This window comes from Dendrobates tinctorius, unplaced genomic scaffold (genome assembly GCF_039654945.1).
Source record: "Dendrobates tinctorius isolate UK_male_01 unplaced genomic scaffold, ASM3965494v1 ptg000297l, whole genome shotgun sequence".
Lineage (NCBI taxonomy): Eukaryota > Metazoa > Chordata > Amphibia > Anura > Dendrobatidae > Dendrobates > Dendrobates tinctorius.
The window spans coordinates 1,540,066-1,565,646 of record NW_027361964.1 but is presented as its reverse complement, the minus strand read 5'-3'; the positions used below and the strand labels follow the sequence as shown (position 1 = coordinate 1,565,646).

Sequence of the window (25,581 nt, the reverse complement as noted above, 5' to 3'; positions counted from 1 at the left end):
GTAGAAGGCAGAGGACAGGTCTAGGGGGAGGAGCACAGAGTAATGTAGAAGGCAGAGAACAGGTCTAGGGGGAGGAGCACAGGGTAATGTAGAAGGCAGAGGACAGGTCTAGGGGAGGAGTACAGAGTAATGTAGAAGGCAGAGGACAGGTCTAGGAGGAAGAGCACAGAGTAATGTAGAAGGCAGAGGACAGGTCTAGGAGGAGGAGCACAGAGTAATGTAGAAGGCAGAGGACAGGTCTAGGGGGAGGAGCACAGAGTAATGTAGAAGTCAGAGGGCAAAGTTCTAGGGGAGGAGCACAGAGTAATGTAGAAGGCAGAGGACAGGTCTAGGAGGAAGAGCACAGAGTAATGTAGAAGGCAGAGGACAGGTCTAGGAGGAGGAGCACAGAGTAATGTAGAAGGCAGAGGACAGGTCTAGGAGGAGGAGCACAGAGTAATGTAGAAGGCAGAGGACAGACCTAGGAGGAGGAGCGCAGAGTAATGTAGAAGGCAGAGGACAGGTCTAGGAGGAGGAGCACAGAATAATGTAGAAGGCAGAGGACAGGTCTAGGGGGAGGAGCACAGAGTAATGTAGAAGGCAGAGGACAGGTCTAGGGGGAGGAGCACAGAGTAATGTAGAATGCAGAGGACAGGTCTAGGAGGAGGAGCACAGGGTAATGTAGAAGGCGGAGGACAGGTCTAGGAGGAGGAGCACAGAGTAATGTAGAAGGCAGAGAATAATATTTATTCTATTACATTACAATAAAATGCATTGTATAGGTCATATGAGGCATCACCTGGACCAGGAGGTAACGCTCAGCTATGTGTATGGCACTGCTACTCTGGGCACTGTATGCTATTATATATATAGATACTATATGGCACATGTGGATATAATCTGGTTCTGTTGTTACCTGTTATTTTTTTGGCCTTAGTGAGGATTTCCTTCAGCTCGCTTTCTTCTGCGGAGGCGATCTGTGTGTTGGCACTGTGAGATAACGGAGAATGACACCATGATCACATCTGGAGCTGTCATGGAGCAGAGGCTCTCAGAGATATTTCATCTCTTGCTCTCGTACTGTACAATATCTGCAGATATATATGTGGAGTTCTCACCTGTAGACGAGCACAGGAACGATGAAATCTGCAGAGCGATCCACCAAGTCTGCGGTCAGCACTATGTTCATCATGTCTTCATAGTCAGGGCGCCATCTGACTTCACAGCCCAAAGGCAGAAAGTTCCCTGGATCGTGGAGAAGACACATCTGATAAATGGCATGGAGTCACTCACCAAACTTGTCTTCTTATCTCGCTCTGTGCTGTTGTGTCTTCTGTCAAAGTGTTCCACTCCTGATGATATCTCATTGTTCTCCGGGGTCTAGAAACCATCAGAAGGGCATAACCAGGAATAACGAAACCAAGGACCTGGGCCCACAGGCTGCACTGTAGCCAACAAGCAGTGCTCAATGTCAAGTGGCTCAGTCAGGCTGGTGAGAATCTGAATGATCCATTGGTCGTGGGATGACATATGTATTATTTGCCTTAAGTGGAGGAATACCTTTAAATTCTCTTGCTATAGACGCAAAATGGAAGCATTTTTTCAAAATTGGCATATTACCAGGAGAAGGTATGTCCCCTGCTCAGTGAAGCTTTCACAGAGTAGAGAACTGCAGACCACTTGGAGACCCCGCTTAGCTCCCCCGCCCGTGCCATCACTAGGGTTAGAACTCAGCGATCGAAAGGGGGTACGGAGCTCCCCGCGCTACAGAACGTGTCCGTCTGGGTTGGAACTTCGGTGGTAGGTGCCGATCCCGCTTATGAGGTTCAGCCACCACATAGAAAGAGGATTATATCCAGCACGGCCATCCCGACAATAAAAGCAAAGTTTGTTGAATAGCCATTAAAAACAAAACCTGACGCGTTTCTGGCGCACACAGGCACCCTTAGTCATAGGATATAGGATGGAATCATGGGAAAAGATTGACATGCAGAAGGAACCAATCACTGCAGAGGAGCATGAATCCCATGATAGACGCCAACCTGTTAGAAGCTGCAGAAGACCAGGGACTGGGGCGTAGGTTCACCTCCCAGGGGGACAACGACCCTCAACATCCTACCAGAGCTACAACGGAGGGCTTAGATCAGAGCACAATCATGTGGGTGAACGGCGCAGTCACCGTCCAGACCCAAATCTCAAAGTAACTGTGACGTGAAAATTACTGATCACAGACGTCTCCATCAAATGTCACCGAGCGAGAGCGCAGACAAGAAGGGGCAAAATGTCACCTCTAGATGTTCAAAGCTGGAGAGACAGACCCCAAAAGTCTGCAGAGAAAGCTGGAGAGACAGACCCCAAAAGTCTGCAGAGAAAGCTGGAGAGAAAGACCCCAAAAGACTGCAGAGAAAGGTGGAGAGACAGACCCCAAAAGTCTGCAGAGAAAGCTGGAGAGACAGACCCCAAAAGTCTGCAGAGAAAGCTGGAGAGACAGACCCCAAAAGACTGCAGAGAAAGCTGGAGAGACAGACCCCAAAAGACTGCAGAGAAAGGTGGAGAGAAAGACCCCAAAAGACTGCAGAGAAAGGTGGAGAGAAAGACCCCAAAAGACTGCAGAGAAAGGTGGAGAGACAGACCCCAAAAGTCTGCAGAGAAAGCTGGAGAGACAGACCCCAAAAGACTGCAGAGAAAGGTGGAGAGACAGACCCCAAAAGACTGCAGAGAAAGGTGGAGAGACTGACCCCAAAAGACTGCAGAGAGAGGTGGAGAGACAGACCCCAAAAGACTGCAGAGAAAGGTGGAGAGACAGATCCCAAAAGACTGCAGAGAAAGGTGGAGAGACTGACCCCAAAAGACTGCAGAGAAAGCTGGAGAGACAGACCCCAAAAGACTGCAGAGAAAGGTGGAGAGACAGACCCCAAAAGACTGCAGAGAAAGGTGGAGAGACAGACCCCAAAAGACTGCAGAGAAAGCTGGAGAGACAGACCCCAAAAGACTGCAGAGAAAGGTGGAGAGACAGACCCCAAAAGACTGCAGAGAAAGGTGGAGAGACTGACCCCAAAAGACTGCAGAGAAAGCTGGAGAGACTGACCCCAAAAGACTGCAGAGAAAGGTGGGGAGACAGACCCCAAAATTCTGCAGAGAAAGCTGGAGAGACAGACCCCAAAATTCTGCAGAGAAAGCTGGAGAGAAAGACCCCAAAAGACTGCAGAGAGAGGTGGAGAGACTGACCCCAAAAGACTGCAGAGAAAGGTGGAGAGAAAGATCCCAAAAGACTGCAGAGAAAGGTGGAGAGACAGCCCCCAAAAGACTGCAGAGAAAGGGGGAGAGACAGACCCCAAAAGACTGCAGAGAAAGGTGGAGAGACTGACCCCAAAAGACTGCAGAGAAAGGTGGAGAGACAGACCCCAAAAGACTGCAGAGAAAGGTGGAGAGACTGACCCCAAAAGACTGCAGAGAAAGGTGGAGAGACTGACCCCAAAAGACTGCAGAGAAAGGTGGAGAGACTGACCCCAAAAGACTGCAGAGAAAGGTGGAGAGACAGACCCCAAAAGACTGCAGAGAAAGGTGGAGAGACTGACCCCAAAAGACTGCAGAGAAAGGTGGAGAGACTGACCCCAAAAGACTGCAGAGAAAGGTGGAGAGAAAGACCCCAAAAGACTGCAGAGAAAGGTGGAGAGACAGACCCCAAAAGACTGCAGAGAAAGCTGGAGAGAAAGACCCCAAAAGACTGCAGAGAAAGGTGGAGAGACTGACCCCAAAAGACTGCAGAGAAAGCTGGAGAGACAGACCCCAAAAGACTGCAGAGAAAGGTGGAGAGACTGACCCCAAAAGACTGCAGAGAAAGGTGGAGAGACTGACCCCAAAAGACTGCAGAGAAAGGTGGAGAGAAAGACCCCAAAAGACTGCAGAGAAAGGTGGAGAGACTGACCCCAAAAGACTGCAGAGAAAGCTGGAGAGACAGACCCCAAAAGACTGCAGAGAAAGGTGGAGAGACTGACCCCAAAAGACTGCAGAGAAAGGTGGAGAGACTGACCCCAAAAGACTGCAGAGAAAGGTGGAGAGAAAGACCCCAAAAGACTGCAGAGAAAGGTGGAGAGAAAGACCCCAAAAGACTGCAGAGAAAGGTGGAGAGACTGACCCCAAAAGACTGCAGAGAAAGCTGGAGAGACAGACCCCAAAAGACTGCAGAGAAAGGTGGAGAGACTGACCCCAAAAGACTGCAGAGAAAGGTGGAGAGAAAGACCCCAAAAGACTGCAGAGAAAGGTGGAGAGACAGACCCCAAAAGACTGCAGAGAAAGCTGGAGAGAAAGACCCCAAAAGACTGCAGAGAAAGGTGGAGAGACTGACCCCAAAAGACTGCAGAGAAAGCTGGAGAGACAGACCCCAAAAGACTGCAGAGAAAGGTGGAGAGACTGACCCCAAAAGACTGCAGAGAAAGCTGGAGAGACAGACCCCAAAAGACTGCAGAGAAAGGTGGAGAGACTGACCCCAAAAGACTGCAGAGAAAGGTGGAGAGAAAGACCCCAAAAGACTGCAGAGAAAGGTGGAGAGACAGACCCCAAAAGACTGCAGAGAAAGGTGGAGAGACTGACCCCAAAAGACTGCAGAGAAAGCTGGAGAGACAGACCCCAAAAGACTGCAGAGAAAGGTGGAGAGACTGACCCCAAAAGACTGCAGAGAAAGGTGGAGAGAAAGACCCCAAAAGACTGCAGAGAAAGCTGGAGAGACAGACCCCAAAAGACTGCAGAGAAAGCTGGAGAGACAGACCCCAAAAGACTGCAGAGAAAGGTGGAGAGAAAGACCCCAAAAGACTGCAGAGAAAGGTGGAGAGAAAGACCCCAAAAGACTGCAGAGAAAGCTGGAGAGACAGACCCCAAAAGACTGCAGAGAAAGCTGGAGAGACTGACCCCAAAAGACTGCAGAGAAAGCTGGAGAGACAGACCCCAAAAGACTGCAGAGAGAGGTGGAGAGAAAGACCCCAAAAGACTGCAGAGAAAGCTGGAGAGAAAGACCCCAAAAGACTGCAGAGAAAGCTGGAGAGAAAGACCCCAAAAGACTGCAGAGAAAGGTGGAGAGAAAGACCCCAAAAGACTGCAGAGAAAGCTGGAGAGACAGACCCCAAAAGACTGCAGAGAAAGGTGGAGAGAAAGACCCCAAAAGACTGCAGAGAAAGCTGGAGAGACAGACCCCAAAAGACTGCAGAGAGAGGTGGAGAGACAGACCCCAAAGGACTGCAGAGAAATGTGGAGAGACAGACCCCAAAAGACTGCAGAGAAAGGTGGAGAGACAGACCCCAAAAGACTGCAGAGAAAGGTGGAGAGACTGACCCCAAAAGACTGCAGAGAAAGCTGGAGAGACAGACCCCAAAAGACTGCAGAGAGAGGTGGAGAGACAGACCCCAAAAGACTGCAGAGAAAGGTGGGAGAGACAGACCCTAAAAGACTGCAGAGAAAGGTGGGAGAGACAGACCCCAAAAGACTGCAGAGAAAGGAGGGAGAGACAGACCCCAAAAGACTGCAGAGAAAGGTGGAGAGACAGAACCCAAAAGACTGCAGAGAAAGGTGGAGAGACAGACCCCAAAAGACAAGACTGCAGAGAAAGCTGGAGAGACAGACCCCAAAAGACTGCAGAGAAAGGTGGAGAGACAGAACCCAAAAGACTGCAGAGAAAGGTGGAGAGACAGAACCCAAAAGACTGCAGAGAAAGCTGGAGAGACTGACCCCAAAAGACTGCAGAGAAAGGTGGAGAGAAAGACCCCAAAAGACTGCAGAGAAAGCTGGAGAGACAGACCCCAAAAGACTGCAGAGAAAGCTGGAGAGACAGACCCCAAAAGACTGCAGAGAAAGCTGGAGAGACAGACCCCAAAAGACTGCAGAGAGAGGTGGAGAGACAGACCCCAAAAGACAAGACTGCAGAGAAAGCTGGAGAGACAGACCCCAAAAGACTGCAGAGAAAGGTGGAGAGACAGAACCCAAAAGACTGCAGAGAAAGGTGGAGAGACTGACCCCAAAAGACTGCAGAGAAAGGTGGAGAGACAGACCCCAAAAGTCTGCAGAGAAAGGTGGAGAGACAGACCCCAAAAGACTGCAGAGAAAGGTGGAGAGACAGAACCCAAAAGACTGCAGAGAAAGGTGGAGAGACAGACTCCAAAAGACTGCAGAGAAAGGTGGAGAGACAGACCCCAAAAGTCTGCAGAGAAAGGTGGAGAGACAGACCCCAAAAGACTGCAGAGAAAGGTGGAGAGAAAGACCCCAAAAGACTGCAGAGAAAGGTGGAGAGACTGACCCCAAAAGACTGCAGAGAAAGGTGGAGAGACAGACCCCAAAAGACTGCAGAGAAAGGTGGAGAGACTGACCCCAAAAGACTGCAGAGAAAGCTGGAGAGACAGACCCCAAAAGACTGCAGAGAAAGGTGGAGAGACAGACCCCAAAAGACTGCAGAGAAAGGTGGAGAGAAAGACCCCAAAAGACTGCAGAGAAAGCTGGAGAGACAGACCCCAAAAGACTGCAGAGAAAGCTGGAGAGACAGACCCCAAAAGACTGCAGAGAAAGGTGGAGAGAAAGACCCCAAAAGACTGCAGAGAAAGGTGGAGAGAAAGACCCCAAAAGACTGCAGAGAAAGCTGGAGAGACAGACCCCAAAAGACTGCAGAGAAAGGTGGAGAGAAAGACCCCAAAGGACTGCAGAGAAATGTGGAGAGACAGACCCCAAAAGACTGCAGAGAAAGCTGGAGAGACAGACCCCAAAAGACTGCAGAGAGAGGTGGAGAGACAGACCCCAAAGGACTGCAGAGAAATGTGGAGAGACAGACCCCAAAAGACTGCAGAGAAAGGTGGAGAGACAGACCCCAAAAGACTGCAGAGAAAGGTGGAGAGACTGACCCCAAAAGACTGCAGAGAAAGCTGGAGAGACAGACCCCAAAAGACTGCAGAGAGAGGTGGAGAGACAGACCCCAAAAGACTGCAGAGAAAGGTGGGAGAGACAGACCCTAAAAGACTGCAGAGAAAGCTGGAGAGACAGACCCCAAAAGACTGCAGAGAAAGGAGGGAGAGACAGACCCCAAAAGACTGCAGAGAAAGGTGGAGAGACAGAACCCAAAAGACTGCAGAGAAAGGTGGAGAGACAGACCCCAAAAGACAAGACTGCAGAGAAAGCTGGAGAGACAGACCCCAAAAGACTGCAGAGAAAGGTGGAGAGACAGAACCCAAAAGACTGCAGAGAAAGGTGGAGAGACAGAACCCAAAAGACTGCAGAGAAAGCTGGAGAGACTGACCCCAAAAGACTGCAGAGAAAGGTGGAGAGAAAGACCCCAAAAGACTGCAGAGAAAGCTGGAGAGACAGACCCCAAAAGACAAGACTGCAGAGAAAGCTGGAGAGACAGACCCCAAAAGACTGCAGAGAAAGCTGGAGAGACAGACCCCAAAAGACTGCAGAGAAAGGTGGAGAGACTGACCCCAAAAGACTGCAGAGAAAGCTGGAGAGACAGACCCCAAAAGACTGCAGAGAGAGGTGGAGAGACAGACCCCAAAAGACAAGACTGCAGAGAAAGCTGGAGAGACAGACCCCAAAAGACTGCAGAGAAAGGTGGAGAGACAGAACCCAAAAGACTGCAGAGAAAGGTGGAGAGACAGACCCCAAAAGTCTGCAGAGAAAGGTGGAGAGACAGACCCCAAAAGACTGCAGAGAAAGGTGGAGAGACAGACCCCAAAAGACTGCAGAGAAAGGAGAGACAGACCCCAAACTGGGGAGAGACAGACCCCAAAAGACTGCAGAGAAAGGTGGAGAGAAAGACCCCAAAAGACTGCAGAGAAAGGTGGAGAGACAGACCCCAAAAGTCTGCAGAGAAAGCTGGAGAGACAGACCCCAAAAGACTGCAGAGAAAGGTGGAGAGACAGACCCCAAAAGACTGCAGAGAAAGGTGGAGAGACAGACCCCAAAAGACTGCAGAGAAAGGTGGAGAGACAGATCCCAAAAGACTGCAGAGAAAGGTGGAGAGACTGACCCCAAAAGACTGCAGAGAAAGCTGGAGAGACTGACCCCAAAAGACTGCAGAGAAAGGTGGAGAGACAGACCCCAAAAGACTGCAGAGAAAGGTGGAGAGACAGACCCCAAAAGACTGCAGAGAGAGGTGGAGAGACAGACCCCAAAAGACTGCAGAGAAAGGTGGAGAGACAGATCCCAAAAGACTGCAGAGAAAGGTGGAGAGACTGACCCCAAAAGACTGCAGAGAAAGCTGGAGAGACAGACCCCAAAAGACTGCAGAGAAAGGTGGAGAGACAGACCCCAAAAGACTGCAGAGAAAGGTGGAGAGACAGACCCCAAAAGACTGCAGAGAAAGCTGGAGAGACAGACCCCAAAAGACTGCAGAGAAAGGTGGAGAGACAGACCCCAAAAGACTGCAGAGAAAGGTGGAGAGACTGACCCCAAAAGACTGCAGAGAAAGGTGGGGAGACAGACCCCAAAATTCTGCAGAGAAAGCTGGAGAGACAGACCCCAAAATTCTGCAGAGAAAGCTGGAGAGAAAGACCCCAAAAGACTGCAGAGAAAGGTGGAGAGACTGACCCCAAAAGACTGCAGAGAAAGGTGGAGAGAAAGACCCCAAAAGACTGCAGAGAAAGGTGGAGAGACAGACCCCAAAAGACTGCAGAGAAAGGTGGAGAGAAAGACCCCAAAAGACTGCAGAGAAAGGTGGAGAGACAGACCCCAAAAGACTGCAGAGAAAGGTGGAGAGACTGACCCCAAAAGACTGCAGAGAAAGGTGGAGAGACTGACCCCAAAAGACTGCAGAGAAAGGTGGAGAGAAAGACCCCAAAAGACAAGACTGCAGAGAAAGGTGGAGAGACAGACCCCAAAAGACTGCAGAGAAAGGTGGAGAGAAAGACCCCAAAAGACAAGACTGCAGAGAAAGGTGGAGAGACTGACCCCAAAAGACTGCAGAGAAAGGTGGAGAGACTGACCCCAAAAGACTGCAGAGAAAGGTGGAGAGACTGACCCCAAAAGACTGCAGAGAAAGGTGGAGAGAAAGACCCCAAAAGACAAGACTGCAGAGAAAGGTGGAGAGACTGACCCCAAAAGACTGCAGAGAAAGGTGGAGAGAAAGACCCCAAAAGACAAGACTGCAGAGAAAGGTGGAGAGACTGACCCCAAAAGACTGCAGAGAAAGGTGGAGAGAAAGACCCCAAAAGACAAGACTGCAGAGAAAGGTGGGAGAGACAGACCCTAAAAGACTGCAGAGAAAGCTGGAGAGACAGACCCCAAAAGACTGCAGAGAAAGGAGGGAGAGACAGACCCCAAAAGACTGCAGAGAAAGGTGGAGAGACAGAACCCAAAAGACTGCAGAGAGAGGTGGAGAGACAGACCCCAAAGGACTGCAGAGAAAGCTGGAGAGACAGACCCCAAAAGACTGCAGAGAGAGGTGGAGAGACAGACCCCAAAGGACTGCAGAGAAATGTGGAGAGACAGACCCCAAAAGACTGCAGAGAAAGGTGGAGAGACAGACCCCAAAAGACTGCAGAGAAAGGTGGAGAGACAGACCCCAAAAGACTGCAGAGAAAGGTGGGAGAGACAGACCCTAAAAGACTGCAGAGAAAGCTGGAGAGACAGACCCCAAAAGACTGCAGAGAAAGGAGGGAGAGACAGACCCCAAAAGACTGCAGAGAAAGGTGGAGAGACAGACCCCAAAAGACAAGACTGCAGAGAAAGCTGGAGAGACAGACCCCAAAAGACTGCAGAGAAAGGTGGAGAGACAGACCCTAAAAGACTGCAGAGAAAGCTGGAGAGACAGACCCCAAAAGACTGCAGAGAAAGGAGGGAGAGACAGAACCCAAAAGACTGCAGAGAAAGGTGGAGAGACAGACCCCAAAAGACAAGACTGCAGAGAAAGCTGGAGAGACAGACCCCAAAAGACTGCAGAGAAAGGTGGAGAGACAGAACCCAAAAGACTGCAGAGAAAGGTGGAGAGACAGAACCCAAAAGACTGCAGAGAAATGTGGAGAGAAAGACCCCAAAAGACTGCAGAGAAAGCTGGAGAGACAGACCCCAAAAGACAAGACTGCAGAGAAAGCTGGAGAGACTGACCCCAAAAGACTGCAGAGAAAGGTGGAGAGAAAGACCCCAAAAGACTGCAGAGAAAGCTGGAGAGACAGACCCCAAAAGACAAGACTGCAGAGAAAGCTGGAGAGACAGACCCCAAAAGACTGCAGAGAAAGCTGGAGAGACAGACCCCAAAAGACTGCAGAGAGAGGTGGAGAGACAGACCCCAAAAGACAAGACTGCAGAGAAAGCTGGAGAGACAGACCCCAAAAGACTGCAGAGAGAGGTGGAGAGACAGACCCCAAAGGACTGCAGAGAAATGTGGAGAGACAGACCCCAAAAGACTGCAGAGAAAGGTGGAGAGACAGACCCCAAAAGACTGCAGAGAAAGGTGGAGAGACTGACCCCAAAAGACTGCAGAGAAAGCTGGAGAGACAGACCCCAAAAGACTGCAGAGAGAGGTGGAGAGACAGACCCCAAAAGACTGCAGAGAAAGGTGGGAGAGACAGACCCTAAAAGACTGCAGAGAAAGCTGGAGAGACAGACCCCAAAAGACTGCAGAGAAAGGAGGGAGAGACAGACCCCAAAAGACTGCAGAGAAAGGTGGAGAGACAGAACCCAAAAGACTGCAGAGAAAGGTGGAGAGACAGACCCCAAAAGACAAGACTGCAGAGAAAGCTGGAGAGACAGACCCCAAAAGACTGCAGAGAAAGGTGGAGAGACAGAACCCAAAAGACTGCAGAGAAAGGTGGAGAGACAGAACCCAAAAGACTGCAGAGAAAGCTGGAGAGACTGACCCCAAAAGACTGCAGAGAAAGGTGGAGAGAAAGACCCCAAAAGACTGCAGAGAAAGCTGGAGAGACAGACCCCAAAAGACAAGACTGCAGAGAAAGCTGGAGAGACAGACCCCAAAAGACTGCAGAGAAAGCTGGAGAGACAGACCCCAAAAGACTGCAGAGAAAGGTGGAGAGACTGACCCCAAAAGACTGCAGAGAAAGCTGGAGAGACAGACCCCAAAAGACTGCAGAGAGAGGTGGAGAGACAGACCCCAAAAGACTGCAGAGAAAGCTGGAGAGACAGACCCCAAAAGACTGCAGAGAAAGCTGGAGAGACAGACCCCAAAAGACTGCAGAGAAAGCTGGAGAGACAGACCCCAAAAGACTGCAGAGAGAGGTGGAGAGACAGACCCCAAAAGACAAGACTGCAGAGAAAGCTGGAGAGACAGACCCCAAAAGACTGCAGAGAAAGGTGGAGAGACAGAACCCAAAAGACTGCAGAGAAAGGTGGAGAGACAGACCCCAAAAGACTGCAGAGAAAGCTGGAGAGACAGACCCCAAAAGACTGCAGAGAGAGGTGGAGAGACAGACCCCAAAAGACAAGACTGCAGAGAAAGCTGGAGAGACAGACCCCAAAAGACTGCAGAGAAAGGTGGGAGAGACAGAACCCAAAAGACTGCAGAGAAAGGTGGAGAGACAGACCCCAAAAGACTGCAGAGAAAGCTGGAGAGACAGACCCCAAAAGACTGCAGAGAGAGGTGGAGAGACAGACCCCAAAAGACTGCAGAGAAAGGTGGAGAGACAGAACCCAAAAGACTGCAGAGAAAGGTGGAGAGACAGAACCCAAAAGACTGCAGAGAAAGGTGGAGAGACAGACCCCAAAAGACTGCAGAGAAAGCTGGAGAGACAGACCCCAAAAGACTGCAGAGAAAGGTGGAGAGACTGACCCCAAAAGACTGCAGAGAAAGGTGGAGAGACAGACTCCAAAAGACTGCAGAGAAAGGTGGAGAGACAGACCCCAAAAGACTGCAGAGAGAGGTGGAGAGACTGACCCCAAAAGACTGCAGAGAAAGGTGGAGAGACAGACCCCAAAAGACTGCAGAGAAAGCTGGAGAGACAGACCCCAAAAGACTGCAGAGAAAGCTGGAGAGACTGACCCCAAAAGACTGCAGAGAAAGCTGGAGAGACAGACCCCAAAAGACTGCAGAGAGAGGTGGAGAGACAGACCCCAAAAGACAAGACTGCAGAGAAAGCTGGAGAGACAGACCCCAAAAGACTGCAGAGAAAGGTGGAGAGACATACCCCAAAAGACTGCAGAGAAAGCTGGAGAGACAGACCCCAAAAGACTGCAGAGAAAGCTGGAGAGACTGACCCCAAAAGACTGCAGAGATAGCTGGAGAGACAGACCCCAAAAGACTGCAGAGAGAGGTGGAGAGACAGACCCCAAAAGACAAGACTGCAGAGAAAGCTGGAGAGACAGACCCCAAAAGACTGCAGAGAAAGGTGGAGAGACAGACCCCAAAAGACTGCAGAGAAAGGTGGAGAGACAGACCCCAAAAGACTGCAGAGAAAGCTGGAGAGACAGACCCCAAAAGACTGCGGAGAGAGGTGGAGAGACAGACCCCAAAAGACTGCAGAGAGAGGTGGGGAGACAGACCCCAAAAGACTGCAGAGAGAGGTGGGGAGACAGACCCCAAAAGACTGCAGAGAAAGGTGGAGAGACAGACCCCAAAAGACTGCAGAGAAAGGTGGAGAGACAGACCCCAAAAGACTGCAGAGAGAGGTGGAGAGACAGACCCCAAAAGACTGCAGAGAAAGGTGGAGAGACAGACCCCAAAAGTCTGCAGAGAAAGGTGGAGAGACAGACCCCAAAAGACTGCAGAGAAAGGTGGAGAGACAGACCCCAAAAGACTGCAGAGAAAGCTGGAGAGACTGACCCCAAAAGACTGCAGAGAAAGGTGGAGAGACAGACCCCAAAAGACTGCAGAGAAAGCTGGAGAGACAGACCCCAAAAGACTGCGGAGAGAGGTGGAGAGACAGACCCCAAAAGACTGCAGAGAGAGGTGGGGAGACAGACCCCAAAAGACTGCAGAGAGAGGTGGAGAGACAGACCCCAAAAGACTGCAGAGAAAGGTGGAGAGACAGACCCCAAAAGACTGCAGAGAAAGCTGGAGAGACTGACCCCAAAAGACTGCAGAGAGAGGTGGAGAGACAGACCCCAAAAGACTGCAGAGAAAGGTGGAGAGACAGACCCCAAAAGTCTGCAGAGAAAGGTGGAGAGACAGACCCCAAAAGACTGCAGAGAAAGGTGGAGAGACAGACCCCAAAAGACTGCAGAGAAAGCTGGAGAGACTGACCCCAAAAGACTGCAGAGAAAGGTGGAGAGACAGACCCCAAAAGACTGCAGAGAAAGCTGGAGAGACAGACCCCAAAAGACTGCGGAGAGAGGTGGAGAGACAGACCCCAAAAGACTGCAGAGAGAGGTGGGGAGACAGACCCCAAAAGACTGCAGAGAGAGGTGGGGAGACAGACCCCAAAAGACTGCAGAGAAAGGTGGAGAGACAGACCCCAAAAGACTGCAGAGAAAGCTGGAGAGACTGACCCCAAAAGACTGCAGAGAGAGGTGGAGAGACAGACCCCAAAAGACTGCAGAGAAAGGTGGAGAGACAGACCCCAAAAGTCTGCAGAGAAAGGTGGAGAGACAGACCCCAAAAGACTGCAGAGAAAGGTGGAGAGACAGACCCCAAAAGACTGCAGAGAAAGCTGGAGAGACTGACCCCAAAAGACTGCAGAGAAAGCTGGAGAGACAGACCCCAAAAGACTGCAGAGAGAGGTGGAGAGACAGACCCCAAAAGACTGCAGAGAAAGCTGGAGAGACAGACCCCAAAAGACTGCAGAGAAAGGTGGAGAGAAAGACCCCAAAAGACTGCAGAGAAAGCTGGAGAGACAGACCCCAAAAGACTGCAGAAAAAGCTGGAGAGACTGACCCCAAAAGACTGCAGAGAAAGCTGGAGAGACAGACCCCAAAAGACTGCAGAGAGAGGTGGAGAGACAGACCCCAAAAGACAAGACTGCAGAGAAAGCTGGAGAGACAGACCCCAAAAGACTGCAGAGAAAGGTGGAGAGACAGACCCCAAAAGACTGCAGAGAAAGCTGGAGAGACAGACCCCAAAAGACTGCAGAGAGAGGTGGAGAGACAGACCCCAAAAGACTGCAGAGAAAGGTGGAGAGACAGACCCCAAAAGACTGCAGAGAAAGCTGGAGAGACAGACCCCAAAAGACTGCGGAGAGAGGTGGAGAGACAGACCCCAAAAGACAAGACTGCAGAGAAAGGTGGGAGAGACAGACCCCAAAAGACTGGAGAGAGAGGTGGAGAGACAGACCCCAAAAGACTGCAGAGAAAGGTGGAGAGACAGACCCCAAAAGACTGCAGAGAAAGCTGGAGAGACAGACCCCAAAAGACTGCAGAGAAAGGTGGGAGAGACAGACCCCAAAAGACTGCAGAGAAAGGTGGGAGAGACAGACCCCAAAAGACTGCAGAGAAAGGTGGGAGAGACAGACCCCAAAAGACTGCAGAGAAAGCTGGAGAGACAGATCCCAAAAGACTGCAGAGAGAGGTGGAGAGACAGACCCCAAAAGACTGCAGAGAAAGGTGGGAGAGACAGACCCCAAAAGACTGCAGAGAAAGCTGGAGAGACAGACCCCAAAAGACTGCAGAGAGAGGTGACAGAGACAGACACCAAAAGACTGCAGAGAGGTGGAGAGACAGACCCCAAAAGACTGCAGAGAAAGCTAGAGAGACAGACCCCAAAAGACTGCAGAGAGAGGTGGAGAGACAGACCCCAAAAGACTGCAGAGAAAGCTAGAGAGACAGACCCCAAAAGACTGCAGAGAGAGGTGGAGAGACAGACCCCAAAAGACTGCAGAGAAAGCTGGAGAGACAGACCCCAAAAGACTGCAGAGAAAGCTGGAGAGACTGACCCCAAAAGACTGCAGAGAAAGGTGGAGAGACTGACCCCAAAAGACTGCAGAGAAAGGTGGAGAGACAGACCCCAAAAGACTGCAGAGAGAGGTGGAGAGACAGACCCCAAAAGACTGCAGAGAAAGGTGGGGAGACAGACCCCAAAAGACTGCAGAGAAAGGTGGGAGAGACAGACCCCAAAAGACTGCAGAGAAAGGAGCAGAGAGACAGACTCCAAAATACTGCAGAGAAAGTTGGAAAGACAGACCCCAAAAGACTGGAGAGAGAGGTGGAGAGACAGACCCCAAAAGACTGCAGATTAAGGTGGTCCTACAAAATATCTCACCATCCGTTGTCTGTTTTCTATACCGCTCTGCTGTCACCCATGCCTATCTCCCATACTCAGTCGGGTGTCTATTCCCTGTCCATTATCTCATCTATCTCATCAGGAAGAAGCTGAGCATTATCTGACAGAATTGCTGGGGTGTCAATACTTTTGGCCACAACTGTATACTGTAGTACTGCTGCTGCCGGAGCGGCCCATTGCCAACCTGTTACAGTCACAAATCTCCTGTTCATCAAATCCTGTACTGTGCAGTTGCTGTCTCTACTATTAAAGGGAACTTGTCGACAGTTTTGGCCGCTATAAGATGCGGTCACTGTGTAGTGACCCAGTCCAGAGTGTGTCGGTCCCTTTAAGGGTGGTTTCACATTAGCGTTTCCAGCATCAGCGTCGGCCTGCGCACAGCTGCCACTAAGCCCCGCCCCCTGCCGCGCCTTCTCCGGTAGCTCTACCTAGGGGCGCGTGACACTGCATGCGACCTGCGTCCCCTATCTTTAGCACTGGGGACGCAGGCTGTGCACAGGTATGTGTTTGGCGGTGCATGCATCCTTTTAATGGTGCACCGAGCGCACCAAATTGCAACAGGTTGCGTTTGGCGCTGGTCAGCGCACCGTCAAAAGGACGCATGCGCCGCCAAATGCATACCTGCGCACGTCCTGCGTCCCCAGTGCTAAAGATAGGGGACGCAGGTCGCATGCAGCATCATGCGCCCCTAGGTAGAGCTACCGGAGAAGGCACGGCAGGGGGCGGGGCTTAGTGGCAGCTGTGCGCAGGCCGACGCTGCTGCTGGAAACGCTAATGTGAAACCACCCTAATTAATCCTGGATAGTGAGTAGCTTCTGTACACTACAGCTCACTCTCTAACTGCCCCTGTACATTATCCCCTGCATTTGTGAGCTGTAATTCTCCATTTCTAGTCACCTCCATTTTAGATGCAATGCATTTCTCATTTTCTGTGTTCTGACGCCATCTAATGGTGAAAGTGTACAATTTCTCATAATTATTGTTTTGTAAGGATCTGAGATGTGACTTTGGTGTCCTATTGGCCAGCTCCTAGTCACATGGTCAATAGGAGGAGCTGTTTTGCAGGCAAGTCAAGAATGTTCTTTAGTCTCAGGGATGTCTTCAGGGAGAGCAGAACACACGTGGAGGCTGTTTTCACTACAAGATCTCCTGCAGGCCTAAGAGCCTGGGTTCCCTCTCTAACATGTACAGACTTCATTCTAAAGTTTTTCTGACAGGATTCACCACAGTTTTTACATTCACCTATAAGTACTTGTGCACGTGGCGTGACACACTGGAGATAACCCGAGTACGGGTCTGTAACCTCTAATTGCTGCGTCTACCTCCTGTAAACTACCAAATGACACCGTCCAGTGCTCGTAAAGCTCCAGACCCCAATCACATCTCAGCGTCTAAGTGTGAACTGGAATCGCCGTGGACGACCCATGAGAGACTGCGACTTATTTGTTCCAAGTTATAATTCCCGTTACTGAAGTAAAAGCAGCTGTTATCCCCGAGACCGGTGTGTAGCACAATTCGTTCGGCTGCGGACACCGTGTGCGGGGGGATAACAGGGAGCGCTCGGCCTGGTCATTACAACTGGCTTTCAGGGCTTATCAACAGCATTCTATAATGCTATAGATAAGCCCCCGGTCCGACCTGCAAGAAAAATACGTTTTATTATACTCCCCCAGGGGGCGGTGCGGTCCGATGGGTGTCGCAGGTCTGGGTCCGGCGCCTCCCATCTTCTTACGACGTTGACCTCCTGCTTGCTTCATCACTCCCGGCATCGCACTTCTGTTCTGGTCTGTTGAGGGCAGAGTAAAGTACTGCAGTGCGCAGGCGCCGGGAGAGGTCAGAGAGGCACAGCGCCTGCGCACTGCAGTACTTTACTCTGCCCTCAACAGGACAGATCAGCACGCCTGCGCAGGAGCGCGATGCCGGAAGATGGGGAAGCGCCGGACCTGCGACACCCATCCAACCAGACCGCCCCACGGGGGGGGAGTATAATAAAGGGTATTTTTCTTATCCTGCAGGTCAGATCGGGGGCTTAGCTACAGCAATATAGAATCCTGTAGATAAGCCCTGAAAGGCGGCGGCCGCAGCTTATAGCGGCCAAAAGAGCTGACAGGTTCACTTTAACACTTCTAGTTTTTAAAGCTTCTCGCTTTGCAGTATTTCTCTACACCTGCGTAAAACTTTTGTACAGCTTTATAATAATAATAATCGTTATTTATATAGCGCCAACATATTCCGCAGCGCTTTACAGTTGAACAGTTTCAGACACAACAGTCATAAGTAACAACGCTAACAATACAATAATTAAAGCGAAATAAGACGACCCTGCTCGTGGAGCTTACAATCTACAGTGAGGAGGGGGAGATACAGAGGACAGGGGTGTATATACAGTGGCACAGGGGCGGACATACCGCCTGTGCAGCCGATGCATTGCATGGCCGGGGAGAGGGGGCCCCTCCAGCCTCCTGCACCACATGGCTAATTATGTCAAAATTCAAATCAGCCATGTGTTGCTTAAGCAGGAGAGCAGCAAAGGGGCCCCTGTGAGTGCCCCCCCACTGAAAGAGCCAATGATGGGGCCTGGAGGAGAGAGCGTCAGCCGACGCGCCCTCTCCCATCATTCCCCGCTCTGCCTCTGACACAGCGGGGGCGCGATGACATCATCACACTCTCACTGTGCACCAGGCAGCGCAGGAGACAGGAGAAGGTGAGGAGTGTGAGTACTGGACTATGGGGCCATGCAGGGGGGGCTATATACCATGTTGGGGGGCTATATACCATGCTGGGGGGCTATATACCATGCAGGGGGGGCTATATACCATGCTGGGCTGTATTATACCATGCTGGGGGGCTATATACCATGCTGGGCTGTATTATACCATGGTGAGGGGCTATATACCATGCTGGGCTGTATTATACCATTCTGGGGGGCTATATACCATGCTGGGCTGTATTATACCATGGTGAGGGGCTATATACCATGCTGGACTGTATCATACCATGCTGGGGGTGCTATATACGATGCAGGGCTGTATTATACCATGGTGAGGGGCTATATACCATGCTGGACTGTATCATACCATGCTGGGGGGGCTATATACGATGCAGGGCTGTATTATACCATGCTGGGGGGGCTATATACCATACTGGGCTGTATTACACCATTCTGGGGGGCTATATACCATGCTGGGCTGTATTATACCATGCTGGGGGGCTATATACCATACTGGGCTGTATTACACCATTCTGGGGGGCCATATACCATGCTGGGCTGTATTATACCATGGTGAGGGGCTATATACCATGCTGGACTGTATCATACCATGCTGGGGGGCTATATACCATGTTGGGGGTGCTATATACCATGCTGGGCTGTATTATACCATGCTGGGGGGGCTATATACCATGCTGGGGGGGCTATATACCATGCTGTCCTGTATCATACCATGCTGGGGGGGCTATATACCATGCTGGGGGGGCTATATACCATGCTGGGCTGTATTATACCATGCTGGGGGGGCTATATACCATGCTGGGGGGGCTATATACCATGCTGGGGGGGCTATATACCATGCTGTCCTGTATCATACCATGCTGGGGGGGCTATATACCATGCTGGGGGGCTATATACCGTGCTGTCCTGTATCATACCATGCTGGGGGGGGGCTATATACCATGCTGGGGGGCTATATACGATGCAGGGCTGTATTATACCATGCTGGGGGGCTATATACCATGCTCGGCTGTATTATACCATGCTGGGGGGCTATATACCATGCTGGGGGAGCTATATACCATGCTGGGCTGTATTATACCATGCTGGGGGGGCTATATACTGTGCTGGGGGGGCTATATACCATGCTGTCCTGTATCATACCATGCTGGGGGGGCTATATACCATGCTGGGGGGGCTATATACCATGCTGGGCTGTATTATACCATGTTGGGGGGCTATATATCGTGCTGGGGGGCTATATACCATGCTGGGCTGTATTATACCATGCTGGGGGGGCTATATACCATGCTGGGGGGCTATATACCATGTTGGGGGGCTATATACCATGCTGGGCTGTATTATACCATTCTGGGGGGCTATATACCATGCTGGACTGTATCATACCATGCTGGGGGTGCTATATACGATGCAGGGCTGTATTATACCATGGTGAGGGGCTATATACCATGCTGGACTGTATCATACCATGCTGGGGGGGCTATATACGATGCAGGGCTGTATTATACCATGCTGGGGGGGCTATATACCATACTGGGCTGTATTACACCATTCTGGGGGGCTATATACCATGCTGGGCTGTATTATACCATGCTGGGGGGCTATATACCATACTGGGCTGTATTACACCATTCTGGGGGGCCATATACCATGCTGGGCTGTATTATACCATGGTGAGGGGCTATATACCATGCTGGACTGTATCATACCATGCTGGGGGGCTATATACCATGCTGGGGGTGCTATATACCATGCTGGGCTGTATTATACCATGCTGGGGGGGCTATATACCATGCTGGGGGGGCTATATACCATGCTGTCCTGTATCATACCATGCTGGGGGGGCTATATACCATGCTGGGGGGGCTATATACCATGCTGGGCTGTATTATACCATGCTGGGGGGGCTATATACCATGCTGGGGGGGCTATATACCATGCTGGGGGGACTATATACCATGCTGTCCTGTATCATACCATGCTGGGGGGGCTATATACCATGCTGGGGGGCTATATACCGTGCTGTCCTGTATCATACCATGCTGGGGGGGGGCTATATACCATGCTGGGGGGGCTAAATACCATGCTCGGCTGTATTATACCATGCTGGGGGGCTATATACCATGCTGGGGGAGCTATATACCATGCTGGGCTGTATTATACCATGCTGGGGGGGCTATATACTGTGCTGGGGGGGCTATATACCATGCTGTCCTGTATCATACCATGCTGGGGGGGCTATATACCATGCTGGGGGGGCTATATACCATGCTGGGCTGTATTATACCATGTTGGGGGGCTATATATCGTGCTGGGGGGCTATATACCATGCTGGGCTGTATTATACCATGCTGGGGGGGCTATATACCATGCTGGGGGGCTATATACCATGTTGGGGGGCTATATACCATGCTGGGCTGTATTATACCATGCTGGGGGCTATATACCATGCTGGGCTGTATTATACCATGCTGGGGGGGGCTATATACCATGCTGGGCTGTATTATACCATGCTGGGGGGCTATATACCATGCGGGGGAGCTAAATACCATGCTGGGGGGCTATATACCATGCTGGGCTGTATTATTCCATGTTGGGGGGGCTATATACCATGCTGGGGGGACTATATACGATGCTGGGCTGTATTATACCGTGCTGGGGGGGCTATATACCATGCTGGGGGGGCTATATACCGTGCTGTCCTGTATCATACCATGCTGGGGGGGCTATATACCATGCTGAACTGTATCATACCATGCTGGGGGGGCTATATACCATGCTGTCCTGTATCATACCATGCTGGGGGGGGCTATATACCATGCTGGGGGGGCTATATACAATGCTGGGGGGCTATATACCGTGCTGTCCTGTATCATACCATGCTGGGGGGGCTATATACCATGCTGTCCTGTATCATACCATGCTGGGGGGGCTATATACCATGCTGTCCTGTATCATACCATGCTGGGGGGGCTATATACCATGCTGTCCTGTATCATACCATGCTGGGGGGGCTATATACCATGCTGGGGGGGCTATATACAATGCTGGGGGGCTATATACCGTGCTGTCCTGTATCATACCATGCTGGGGGGGCTATATACCATGCTGTCCTGTATCATACCATGCTGGGGGGGCTATATACCATGCTGGGGGGGCTATATACAATGCTGGGGGGCTATATACCGTGCTGTCCTGTATCATACCATGCTGGGGGGGCTATATACCGTGCTGTCCTGTATCATACGATGCTGGGGGGCTATATACCATGCTCGGCTGTATTATTCCATGCTGGGGGGGCTATATACCGTGCTGGGGGGACTATATACGATGCTGGGCTGTATTATACCGTGCTGGGGGGGCTATATACCATGCTGAACTGTATCATACGATGCTGGGGGGCTATATACCATGCTCGGCTGTATTATTACATGCTGGGGGGGCTATATACCGTGCTGGGGGGACTATATACGATGCTGGGCTGTATTATACCATGCTGGGGGGGCTATATACCATGCTGTCCTGTATCATACCATGCTGGGGGGGGCTATATACCATGCTGGGGGGGCTATATACAATGCTGGGGGGCTATATACCGTGCTGTCCTGTATCATGCCATGCTGGGGGGCTATATACCATGCTGGGGGGCTATATACCATGCTGTCCTGTATCATACCATGCTGGGGGGCTATATACCGTGCTGGCGGGGCTATATACCATGCTGTCCTGTATATAGCCCCCCCAGCATGGTATAATACAGCCCAGCATGGTATATAGCCCCCCCAGCATGGTATAATACAGCCCAGCATGGTACATAGCCCCCCCAGCATGGTACATAGCCCCCACAGCATGGTATAATACAGCCCAGCATGGTATATAGCCCCCCCCAGAATGGTATATAGCCCCCCCAGCATGGTATATAGCCCCCCCAGAATGGTATATAGCCCCCCCAGCATGGTATAATACAGCCCAGCATGGTATATAGCCCCCCAGCATGGTATAATACAGCACAGCATGGTATATAGCCCCTCACCATGGTATATAGCCCCCCCAGCATGGTATATGGCCCCATAGTCCAGTACTCACACTCCTCACCTTCTCCTGGTGCCTGCGCTGCTCCCGACTCCTGTCTCCTGCGCTGCCTGGTGCACAGTGAGAGCGTGATGACGTCATCGTGAACCCGCTGTGTCAGAGGCAGAGCAGGGAATGATGGGAGAGGGCGCGTCGACTGACGCTCTTTCCTCCAGGCCCCATCATTGGCTCTTTCAGTGGGGGGGGCACTCACAGGGGCCCCTTTGCTGCTCTCCTGCTTAAGCAACACATGGCTAATTTGAATTTTGACATAATTAGCCATGTGGTGCAGGAGGCTGGAGGGGCCCCCTCTCCCCAGGGCCCGTGCAATGCATCGGCTGCACAGGCGGTAGGTCCGCCCATGTATAAGGGGCTGCATTATATTCTATGGGGGGTTACATTATATTCTATACAGATATTATATCCAGCCCTTTATAGACTCAATATTAGAGAACAACAAATAACAAATAACTTTGTTGCCCTATGAAGGGGGGCAAAAAATTTCTTGCACAGGGGCCCACTACAGTCTATGTCCGTCCCTGCAATGGTGTATTTACAATGGTGGTCCAGCCATCCTGAGGGAGTGAGGGATGGATATAGTGAATGGGCTACACACGCACACTTACACATAGAATGACTGTGATTAGTGAACCTGATAGGCCGCTCTGAACAGATGTGTTTTGAGGGAGCGCCTAAAACTATGCAAATTGTGGATGGTCCTAATTTCTTGGGGTAGAGCATTCCAGAGGATTGGTGCAGCGCGGGAGAAGTCTTAGAGTTGGGAGTGGGAGGTACAGATTAGTGCAGAGGTTAATTGAAAGTCATTTGCAGAGCGCAGCGATCGGCTAGGCCGATAGACAGAAATGAGGGAGGAGATGTAAGGGGGTGCCGCACTGTGGAGAGCTTTGCGGGTGAGAACAAGTACTTTGAATTGGATCCTATAATGAATGGGCAGCCAGTGTAAGAACTGGCGAAGAGCGGACGAATCCGAGTACCGATTAGCCAGACAGAAGACGCTGGCTGCTGCATTAAGTATGGACTGGAGCGGGTATAGATTTATGTGTATATATATATATATCTAATTCATAAGTCATCCACATTGTGGCACAATATGAAGTCATCTCCGGCACTCACCCAGTTGAGCGTAGATCTCCCCGGTCTCATCCTTGCTCATTTTGGCACACCCTCGGTTGTCCACCAAGGTGATGGTCTCCGTCAGCTCATACGCATTCCTTATCATGGTCTCGGGATACTCCTCTGACTCGGCCACCTTAGTATGGGCCGTATAGGGTCCATCATCCAGCACGTACGTACAGGAGTTTATGAAGGAGGACTTCCCGTGACCGGTGTAACCGAACAGCTGCAGGAGAACCCGCGAGTAGCCCTGATTACCATGAGGCCCATTATTCAGGCTGAAGTTCCTGATATAATCCTTCATGGACCGAGAATCCATAGCTGGTTCTGGAAAAGAGCTAGTTCTGGAGAGGGGATGTTTCTTTGGAGAGAACCTGGTTCTGTAGAGAGGAGCCTGTTCTATGGAGAGGAGTCCATTCTACAGAGAAGAGCTGGATCTATCGAGAGAAGACGGTTGTTTCTCTCTTTCTCAGGAGTGTAATTTTTCACTGTCTTTTGAAGGATGAAAGTGAAAGTAAAACTTTCCGGTTACTTCTATATAAAGGACACCGTATTAACCCTTTGTGAAGAGGAAGAAATAAGAAGCCGCCCACCCCCCTCTCCTTCTTCCCTCTATATTTTGCACAGTTTATACATGTGATTAAAATGAATGTGTGTCCTACTCTCATGTTCCATCTTCTACGGCCGAGTATAGAGCGAGGTAGAGCTCAGGAGAACTTCCAGAAGGTCCTGCTCCCTCTGGGTCATACGCAGTGCCTCCGTTCTTACAGGACCTCTCCCCAGACTTATAGGGTGAGGATTCATTAATAACTTGGTTGCATCTGTGGTCACCTGGCAGATCTTAGTCTTTGCGTTGGCTGCTCTGAGGCCACATTGAGGCTGTGTTCACACATTGCGGTTTTTTTTCGCGTTTTTCCCACGGATTTACCAAAAAATCAGCTCAAAAAACGCTTAAAAGAAGCTTCCCATTCATTTTAATGCATTTTGCACTTTTTGTGCATATTGAAGGCAAGGGCTGGAGTGAGCCACATCCCCCCCCAGTGGCGTAAGTGGAGGCCCACATGACAGTGGGTTGGAGGGAGGGGGTTAACGGGCCCGGAGGGTGGGGTATGTAAATAAGGGGGGTATTTGAGGGGCGGCTTGTGGGGCGGTTACCTCAGTTCCCGCTCCTGAGCCGCAGAGATTGTCCCGCCCACTCACCCACCCTTGTTTTTGAATGGTGCTGGGTGTAGGCGTTATTTACACGGGTCATGGTGGCTGGTTTGTGTTTGGGGGAGGAGGTCCTTGAAGTTGGTGCTAAATTTGTTTTGGGGGATCTGTGGTAATATGGATTCCTCAATTGTTATTATTTGTGGTTTGGGTCTGGTGATTTGAGGGGACTTCCGGCAGTGGTTGGTCGGATCCCCAGGGCTTAAGTGGACAGTGCAACCCTGATGGGGTATTGGTGCTCCCGAGCCAGTTGGGTAACGGCTGGGAGTATTTTATGGTACGTGTTTGTCCACAAAAGTATTCTTCACGTTTGGTCACCAGCTTTTGAGAGCTTCAAGGACCCTCCCAATGTTACGTATATTATTTCTAATTGTATGTTATTTAAATAAAAGGCTGCTGTGACCATTACTATTCCATTTTGGTGTCCTGGTATTATTTTGGGGTTTGGGTGGGGTGGTGGTAAAATGGGGACTAATCGTTGAAAGAGGTAGCCTAACCGTAACTCGACAACTCCAATGTCATGTAAAAAGTGTTGATGAGTTTCTATTATACTTTTCCTCTCCTAGTTTTGGCTTACAAATACTGATGTAAAATACTGACCAAATACTGAACGTGTGAGTGTGGCCTGGCTATTAGACCAGGAGCCTTAACCTTCCCTCTTTTAGGCCTGTACAGTGATGTGGACTTGCATACGCGTCCTCGGTAGAGTGCTCACAGTACTTATTATCTGATGGAGTAGGCGGGCAAGAATGGTCATGTCTCGGGGGTTACACCAGGAGGGCAAACAAGGCACAAAATCAAAGAGAGAATAGTCAGGAAAAAGGCTGAGATCAGAATGGTAATAACAGACTATATAGGAGCAGAAGGATCTAAACAGAGATCTGGAAGATTAGCTCAGATGGTTATTGTATGAGAACCAATTCTTCCAATTTCCTCCGGCACGTTGTCGATGCTCACCACAGTGAGTGGGCCGAACTTCTATATAGGAGCTGGACTAGAGATGTGAACCAGGGTTTGTAAAACTATAACTGGCAGCTCCTAGCAGTAAGCTGGGAATTTTCGCAGGACTAATAGGTACACGCGTTTTAGAGGTGCAGAGTCATCAGTGCTTTCCTGTCTGCATTCATGTAACCGCCTGCAAAGACAGCTTGTCCAGGACATGGCTAAAAAAAGTGACGGAAACTGAAATAACATGCAGTGTCGCACTGTGGTGCCTAGGGCCAACCAGCAGAAGTGACTCCATGGGCCCACTGTAAATTTCAATGCTCAGGCTAGGTACACCTTTGTGTACTTCAATTTGTTAGGAGGCTCAGTCGTAAGT

The 25,581-nt window shown here is 50.7% G+C and overlaps 1 protein-coding gene across 1 annotated transcript in view; it reads right to left on the bottom strand.

Moving 5' to 3' along the window:
- LOC141073135 (uncharacterized) overlaps positions 1-23,643 on the bottom strand; it is a 35,141-nt gene extending 11,498 nt beyond the window's left edge. Inside the window, exons 1-3 of the mRNA XM_073560496.1 lie at positions 23,052-23,643; positions 1,098-1,224; positions 896-969 (exon numbers count right to left, since the gene is read on the bottom strand). Coding sequence (XP_073416597.1) covers positions 896-969; positions 1,098-1,224; positions 23,052-23,370 — 520 coding nt within the window. The 5' untranslated portion in view covers positions 23,371-23,643. The remainder of the gene's footprint in view (positions 1-895; positions 970-1,097; positions 1,225-23,051) is intronic.
- Positions 23,644-25,581: the final 1,938 nt, after the last annotated feature.